Source organism: Chrysochloris asiatica, unplaced genomic scaffold (assembly GCF_000296735.1).
Source record: "Chrysochloris asiatica unplaced genomic scaffold, ChrAsi1.0 scaffold00105, whole genome shotgun sequence".
NCBI classification, from domain to species: domain Eukaryota; kingdom Metazoa; phylum Chordata; class Mammalia; order Afrosoricida; family Chrysochloridae; genus Chrysochloris; species Chrysochloris asiatica.
In genome coordinates, this window is record NW_006408623.1 from 10539210 (window position 1) to 10547611 (window position 8402).

General features: G+C 52.1%; 1 protein-coding gene across 1 annotated transcript in view; it reads right to left on the bottom strand.

The window, feature by feature from the left end:
* ECHS1 (enoyl CoA hydratase, short chain, 1, mitochondrial) overlaps window positions 1-8081 on the bottom strand; it is an 11810-nt gene extending 3729 nt beyond the window's left edge. Inside the window, exons 1-7 of the mRNA XM_006867490.1 lie at window positions 7994-8081; window positions 7112-7309; window positions 6682-6809; window positions 6154-6253; window positions 5684-5788; window positions 1377-1496; window positions 310-377 (exon numbers count right to left, since the gene is read on the bottom strand). Of these exons, the coding sequence (XP_006867552.1) occupies window positions 310-377; window positions 1377-1496; window positions 5684-5788; window positions 6154-6253; window positions 6682-6809; window positions 7112-7309; window positions 7994-8081 (807 nt within the window). The remainder of the gene's footprint in view (window positions 1-309; window positions 378-1376; window positions 1497-5683; window positions 5789-6153; window positions 6254-6681; window positions 6810-7111; window positions 7310-7993) is intronic.
* Window positions 8082-8402: the final 321 nt, after the last annotated feature.

The following is an 8402-nucleotide window of genomic DNA, read 5'->3' on the forward strand; positions in this document are numbered from 1 at the left end:
CAAGTGCTGATTCTACAGCATCACACCAGGATTCCAAATAACTGGTACGTTCTAGAAAAATCATGGGTAAAATGACTTGCATTTTACACGAAGGAGCCCACTGAGGATGCGATTTCATGAGCCCTTTGGGGGTGCTTCCACTTTTGGACCCCTCGAGCAGGACCGTGTGCTAACGCCAAGACGCTAGCAGAACAACCCTGACCCGATAGGGAGGGACGGACAGTTCCAGCCCGAGAAAGTCTGAGAGAAGGTGCCTAGCAGCTTCACAAGGGGAGAGCTGGGATTCCCAGCATAATGCTGTTTACTCACAGTGGCAAATGTTGAATAAAAGAGTTTCTTCTCTAGTTTATTTCCTTCTGTTAATGTCATTTCAAAAGCTGAAAAAGAAAACCTGGGAGTTAGGAACTGAGATGTGGGAATCTGGACCTTTTTCAAGGTGACAGTCCTCCCCGGCTCCATCACACGTACTTTCATTTCACTGTGATGTCCAGCCGTCAGCAAGTCCGTTCCTGCTCATACTTCTCTGCCTTACTCGATTCTCCGCCCCTTCCCAGCCTGAAAGGGCCTCAAACCCAAGCTGCCTGCATCTCCCTGACGTCTTCTCTGAGGCCATGGGACAGACTGGTCCAGACTGAGAAGGTTCTGGGTAAAAGACTCCTCATTCACCTGGGGCCCTCCTTCTGGGATACATGGCTGTTCAGGAAAATGTGGAGTCATTTATTCTACTGGACCAGAAGTGAGCCATGGTAAGAAGACCTGGTGGCTCACTGGGGTTAACCAGCAACTGCTCTGTGGAAGGGAGATGGGCTATCTGCTCCCATGAAGATTTACACTTGTGGAAATCCTGAGCGCTTCCTCTCTACGCTACAGGACTGGTATGAGTCAGAATCGACTTGATAGCTTTTAACCATGACGTTACTGGAAACAGCAGCGCCTGCATATTAAATATCCACTATGCACAGGACTTCACAAGTACGAACTCCAACTTAAGGTCTTTCTTGCAAATAAGCAGACTCAATGGTTAAGGAACTGGTCTGAGGAGACACTCCTCTCCCAAAGCCCCCGGGCCTTCCAACAGTGGACACCAGGCACACAAGATGTTTCAAATGGAAGAATGAAAGCTAGATTAAAACCCAAGCTGTTCTGGGATGGGGCAGGTCTGATCCCTTCCCTGTCAGAATGACGGAAGCGTGTGTACTCTGTCCCTACATGCTCGTGTCAAGATGGCTTTAAAACGCTGGTTCTTGGGTCCTGGGACAAAGGGACACACACAGCACATCTGCAATGCTTGTCAATGGAGACTCTGACCCAGGCCCGCCCCAGGCTGAGCTCAAGTGCCAGACCTGCTTGGTGAGGTCCTCCCTCCTCCACCCTACCTGCATTCACCGATTCCTTGGCCATTGCTGCCACAATTTTTGAATTGTTGGCAATTTTTTCTGCACATTGGATGGCTTCTTCAACTAGGGTCTCAACAGGAAAAATCTTGCTTACAAGACCTGAAATACAAGAAGGTGGCAGGTATGTGGAGCCAGCTCTGGGTTATCAGGGCCCGAGAGCCCAGATTCATCCCGGCATCCTGCGGGCATCCAGAGAGGCTGCATGCCGTGAAGACAGAGAGATGGGCAGTGAGAAGAGCAGGCATCGCTCAGTGGGCCTGGGAGATGGAAGCGGACTTGTTTTCTCCTGAACCTTGTGGTGTGAATCTTAAAAACAGAGGTGCTCCACATTGGGGTCACCATGAGTTGGATTTAACTAGGCAGCAACTAACATACCAACATACCAATTCTGAGGAGCCTAAGTTGATGGCTGACTAATAGCCACACCCCAAAGGGAGCTGTGTTCTCGGTGGGGAATCTGTGTGCAGTCATTCAGTTCTGGTTAGAGGGAAGGATGAGGAGGGTTGTCAATTCTGAATGGGACCTAAAAATGTAGTGTGTTTCTGAGATTTCTGTTAGAGATTTCAATGTAACAGCTCACATATGACCTATGAAACCCCAAAGTCAGCCCTACTGCTGGTAAGTCAATTCCAATTCATACTTGACCCATAATGTTGGCTACACAGACATGTTGAGGACACCGAGGTAGCTTCTGGAAAGGCTGTCTTGATGAGACCCTAACTATTGTTGTGAAGTATGTTGACTGGACTTCGACTCAGTGTCGTATACGGTTTTCAAGGAGCAGCCAGTGGATTTGCAGCACCGCTCGTCTTAGGTTAGCAGTCCAGTGCTTATCCTACAGCACAACACCAATACTCCAGACCTAACTGTACCCCTCTCCAATTAAGGGATGTTTCCATTAAATGTATTTCTCAGAATACATGAAAATACCTGAAAATTAAAAACAAAAACCTAAAACAGACATGCTGGCATCTGAACTGGGTGACTTCAGATCCAAATTAGAAACTCAATTTTGATTTAAACGAAAATTTCCATTTCTGCTTTTCTAAAGAAACCATTCCGTTTTGTTTTTTTTGTCAAAGTGTTAGTGTTTGAAAAACAAAGGTGGCAAGAGCCAAGATTTTTAGAAATACCGTATGACTCAGCAACCTTTCCACTCTGGGATATATCCTCAATTAACAAAGAACCGAGACGCAAGAGCAAAGAGATGGAGACAGGCTAGCGAGCCATCAGCAGAGGAATGGTTGAACAAACTTTGGTGCAGCCACATAATGGAATATTCTGGAACGCTGAAGAATCACATGGAGGAACTTGGAGGCTATTATGCTGAGTGACCTTAGTTGCAAAGGGACAGAAATCATATGAGACCACTACTGTAAATACAGGTGTGGCGCTGTAGGATAAGCACTGGACTGCTAAGCACAAGGTTGGCAGTTCAACCCCACCAAGCCATTCCCTGGAAGTCCTACATAGGATTGCTACGAGTTGGGACTGACCTGATGGCACCTGACAATAACAATTACTGTAAAATGTAAAGAGAAACTTGTCATTTTATAATAAGCTTTCTGTGATGGCTACCGGGGCTGTGAGGGCAAAGAGAACTGTTTACTAGGTCCAGTGCAGACACGTGCTAGCTTGGATGACAGAGATGGAAGGTAGTTTAAAAGGAAGGAAAAAGAAGGGAAAAAAAGGAAATTGCTTTCTTTTTTTTCATGTATTAGAAGGGAAACAATCTCTATATTTTCTTATTAGGACAAATCATTGGGAACTTTCCTACAAATAAAAAAAAGGTAAAGGGGGAGGGGACAAAAAAAGAAAAAGGAGAGAGAGAGAGCTGTACGGCGGATCTAAGAATGCTGTGCAGTTGGCCCGCGACAAGGTCCCTTGATCAGCAGCAGCACATTAGGGAATAGAACTGATGATTTTAAATGCACTTAGAACCAAGAAATTACCTTTTAAGTCAAGATGTTGTTGTTAAGTGCCATCAAGTTAGTTCTGACCCTGGATAGGGTTTCCAAGGAGCGCCTGATGGGCTTGAACCACCAACTTTGCAGTCCAGCGTATTAGCCCCCAGCGCCACACCAGGACTCCTTTTAAGTCAAGATCTGTATATACTAATTCTTACTTCCACATCCTAACTCCCCAATTAAATTCCATGTGTTGAGAGTTTTTCACTGTACTTCTGCTAGTTCTTTGCAAATTTGTAGGTAAAGACTAAGTTTATGGTGAAAAACAAAAGAAGCAGATCCCAGCTGTCAAAATGGACTGTTTTCAACATAAAGAATGCAGAGGTTGGGCCAGCTCTAACTTGTGAAAAAAGTCGCCATTTTAACGACCATGAGCCAACTCACCCAGGGAACCACCTGAGTCCTGGCTCACGCTCTCAGAGCCAACAGGCAATGCTGACATTTCAGACTTCAGATTAGCGCTGATTTCATTTCCCTCCCGGCCTACACAAACTGCTTGCCTTTACTTCTCAAGAGTTACAACTAGAAGTGACCTCACCGATAATCGATCACTAAAACCCCACATCAAACATGTTTAACTACTTGCTTTATAAACATGCAGTCAACTTGCATCAAGAGAATAAATTCAAGTTGGGCTAGAACCTGGTGTCAGGAAAGATGTGGTCGCTCAGCCCTTTGAGATTTCCCCACCCCCACACATCCCTTTGGTGTAAAACCCTTCACTTTTGTTTGCTTTGCCTCATAAATATCTTACTGCTTCCCCTGAAAGGCAGAACACATGAGATCCCCCACGCCCTGCAAACATACTTAAATCATTCCTCCAATAAAATTTTTGCTTTCATTTCTAGCAGCACCTCAGTCGAGGGTTTTCAATGGGACAAGGTGCTGTGAGTGGCTTCATACAGCCCTTCTAGTTACCGTCTTTGTAACTGCCACCAAATGACTGGGAGACTGCAAAGGAGGTACCTGTGGCCCACCAAGGCACTGGACGGTTTTGCCGTCCTGCTCGGAGCCATCCCAGAAGCAGGCCGAGGGACAGGAGTGGAGCATGTCCTCTGGACCCAAGGGTCCCGGTGCTGGGAACCTTCTAGACCCAGGAGACAGAGAGCTACAACATCAGAGATGAGACGCAGCGGCAGAGGTAGCGGAACAAGGAGAGCAGTAGGGGATGGTGCAGCGGCCTTCCTGACCCATGGAGTGAAAAAGCTGAGCACTGTTGGCTGAGTAGAGCACCTCAGGGCCCCTGGCAGAGCTAGGCTCACCAACCCATGGAGCAAGAAAGCCCAGTGACCTTGGGCTTACTGGTGGAATGGGTGCCTCCAGGCACTTGTTGGAAAGGCTAGAGTTGTTTTGACACTTGCCAGGGTAGGGCAGAGGTTGGGTCAGCCCAGTCTACCTGTGGGCATGGCTGATCCTGGACAGTAACCTGCTATTTCCCTAGTAAACACCTCAGTGTGAGTAAGGTCCGTGAGATCTGTGTGGCTGCTGCAATAGTTAATGAACCCACACAAGAGCAGAGAGTACTGTGGGCGGGACGGCTGGTGTCAGAACTGTTGGAAAGGTTAGAGGGTGAAAGTATGTCTGACCTCTGCCCCAGAAGCAATAGTCTTAGATTGCTGATCTTGACTCTCTTTCCCCTGGTGTGACAGCTCTGTGTTAACTAGACTGGGGCCAGGCTCCTCCGTTGTTTAGCAGTGATTGTTAAGTGCCGTCGAGTCGGTTCCGACCCACAGCAACATACTAATTCCCCGTGACAGCTAACATAACATCCTCACCTCCCCTGTAATGTGGTCTGCTGTGATCAGCCCTGATCTGACCTAACTGTCGTGTGCTGGAATTTCTCATTTCTGTGCTTTTGTTGAGGGCGGATGCAATCACAGGATTAGGCTGTATCTTGAGTCTTTTAAGATAAAGGAGAGAGAAGTGAGCAGAAACAGAGGGACCTATGGCCATCAAGAAAGAAATCTCAGGAGCGGAGGGTGTTCTGTGCACCCGGAGTCCCTATACTGTGGAGCTCCTAGATCCAAGGAAACAGTAATGCCAAGACACCTGGAGATCGCCAAGGGAAGCTGGAAAGAGACAAGGACCTTCTCCAGTGCTGGCACTTTGAACGAGGACTTTTAGCTTCCTAAAACATGAGAGAACACAGTTCTGTTTCTTAAAGCCACCAATGTGCACAGCACTGGAGAGCGGAGATACCAGCCATTTTCACACCTGCTTTAGTTACTCCCGGGTGTGTAAGCTATTTCAACACGATGGCAGCCGGCCCTTGTTTCTGGAGTACTGAGCAGTCCCCCCTCTAAACCGCTGCAGCCGCACCTGCCTGCTTGGCTTCCTGGGCTGAGATCCGGTCACCGGTGAGAACCATCTCCATTGCCAGCGACTTCCCGACAGCCCGTGTGAGCCTCTGGGTGCCCCCCGCACCTGAAAGGACCCCACAGTTAGAGGTAGTTCTGGACAATGAAGATGGGGTCTGCGACCAAGCTCTCCCCAGCCTGGCATCCCTCCTACACCCAAACATTGCTTCAGGATCCAAGCCCCAGACCAGCAGCCATTCTCCCGCTTATGTACTTTCTAGAAGCCTCTAGGCGTCCCTGCACCTCTCCCCTCCCTCCGAGGCACTGGGCTCCTTCCAGCAGCTCCTAGGGAAGAGTCAGACCCTGCACAAATGCTTGCCCTCATACCCAGAGCAGCAGGGGTGACCCCCACAGCCCCTGGAACGAGGACTCAGCCTGCTAATCCCCACCACCCTGCCCACCCCTCCAGCTGAGAGGTCAGCCGGCTCTCACCTGGGATGGTTCCCAGGAGGATCTCGGGTTGTCCAAACTGTGCCTTCTCCCCTGCATAGATGATGTCGCACATCATGGCCAGCTCGCAGCCCCCGCCTAGCTGTAGACAGAACGGCGCTCACTCAGGCAGTGTAAGGGTTCTGTTGAGACGAAGCAAAGCAGGGCAGGACTAACAGGCAGGGTGGTTACACGGGAGCTACCTCACTGAGGACCACATGGCCCCTCATGACCACACAGACCCCCTAAAATTTGGACTTACACAGATTGCTTTCCTGGGACCAGACCAAAACACCAGAGAACACTGAGCCCTAAATGGGAGCAAGCGCGTTTACAGGGCACCTTGGCCCAAACGCCACCCAAACTGTGCAGAAGAGCTCAGCATGGTCGGGGGCTAGTGCCTTCTGGGGGCCAGAGGGAGCAGATGCAGAAATGCACTGGGCTCTTGGGACCATCTGGGGGGAGACGAGCACTTGAGGTGTTTAACAGAAAATCCTGGTGCACATGCATGGGCTCCGAGGGGACACTCACTGCATAGCCGTTGACGGCAGCGATCACTGGTTTCCTGGAGCGGGCCAGTCTATCCCAGTGGCTCAGGAAGCCTCCTGAGTAGCAGTCCTGGAAAGTGCGATTTTGCATCTCCTTGATGTCGGCTCCCGCTACAAAGAAGCAGGCACGTCTAGCTCACACGGCGAATGCCCGGCAACCGCGTGCAACAAGGGGGGACTTGCCACAGGGCATGCAGCTGGATACGGGCAACACGTGATCTGGGTGTAACCGAGGGAATGTGGTGTGACTGTTGGTGGAGTCAGCCGGCCACATAGGCCTGGACAGAGGTGGGCATACTGAGAGTCGGCAGTGTGCCAAGGCTGTACGTACCAGTGGGCCTTTGCACACTGTCACCAGGCACCCATAATCTCCCAGGCCACATCAAGGCAGGGCCACCCTCCCCTCTACCCACCTGCAAAGGCCTTCTCCCCGCCAGTGAGGACAATGGCCCCCACGGCTGGGTCCCCCTCAAAGGCCTCCAGTGCCTGGTTCAACTCCATCACCAAGCCGTTGCACAGTGCGTTGAGCGCCTTGGGCCGGTTCAGGCGGATCAGCCCCACGTTGTTACTCTTCCCCTTCTTCTCGGTGACGATGTACTCGAAATGGGTACCTGGGAGGAGGAGGAGGCGGGACAGAGGGGCGCCTGTTCACACGGGTGACCACACAGGCTCTGCCTGGAGCAGCTTTCCCCTGAGGGTTAGGTCAAAGTGCCCAGGCTCAGCTCAGGCCCGGCCGTCCTGCTCCATGGGTCTGGAGGGCTCTGACCAGTGGCGTAGGCTGGAGGGGGTAGCTGAGTGTCCTGGGGCTGGTTAGTGCGGGGTATCCCAGGGACAGCGGTACCGTCCAAAAGTGTGTGTGGACCTGCTGAAAGGACGTCTGCAAAGCTCCTGTCCCATAAAGCCAGCAGATGACCACTGCATGGGAGGCGGGGGGCTCAGAGCTGCGCGCGGTATTTCGCAGCTGGGACTGACCAAGGTCCCTCGGGCACCGGACTGGACCGTCACAGGTGGGCTAAAGGCGGCAGGACGTGCAGAATACGAACTTGGAAAACGGGCTTCCGTCTCGTAAGGCACTGCTCTGAAAATCACTCAAGGCACGTGGAGGGATCGGCCTCAAGTTCACGGATGAACGCTCAAGTGGCCGCAGGCGGACGTGACCCCACCTGGCTCAGTGCGCTTGGGACGCTGGGAGGACGGCGGGCTCAGGCCGGATCGTGGGTGCAGACCGAGGGTCCAGGGTCAGATGGAGGTAGGGGTCAGGCAGGGGGTGCGCGGGACCGCCCGTCCAGGCTCACCTGAGGCGAAGGAGCGCACTTCCGGGCAGCCGGCCCGGGGCCGCAGCGGGCCGCACACGCGGGGCAGCAGGACACGCAGGGCGGCCATGGTACAGTCCGGTCAACTATTCCCCGCGGCACCTCCCCGCGGAGCCGCCCCTTGGCTGCGCCATTCAGGGCTCGTACCGCCTATAAACCAAGTATCGCGAGAACATGGAGGGACGAACTCCGGATTGGGGGCGGGGCTACGAGGGCCCGGGAGAGGAAGCGACGCAGGAGGCGGAATTGAGGCAGGGGGCGGAGCTACCAGGGCCCGGACCGGGGGTGGTCAGACGAGACCGAGGCTAGAAACGGAACTGAGGCTAGGGGCGGAGTACTAGGGCCTGGGAAGGGGACTGAGATTGGGGGCGGGGCTATGAGGGCGCGGGAG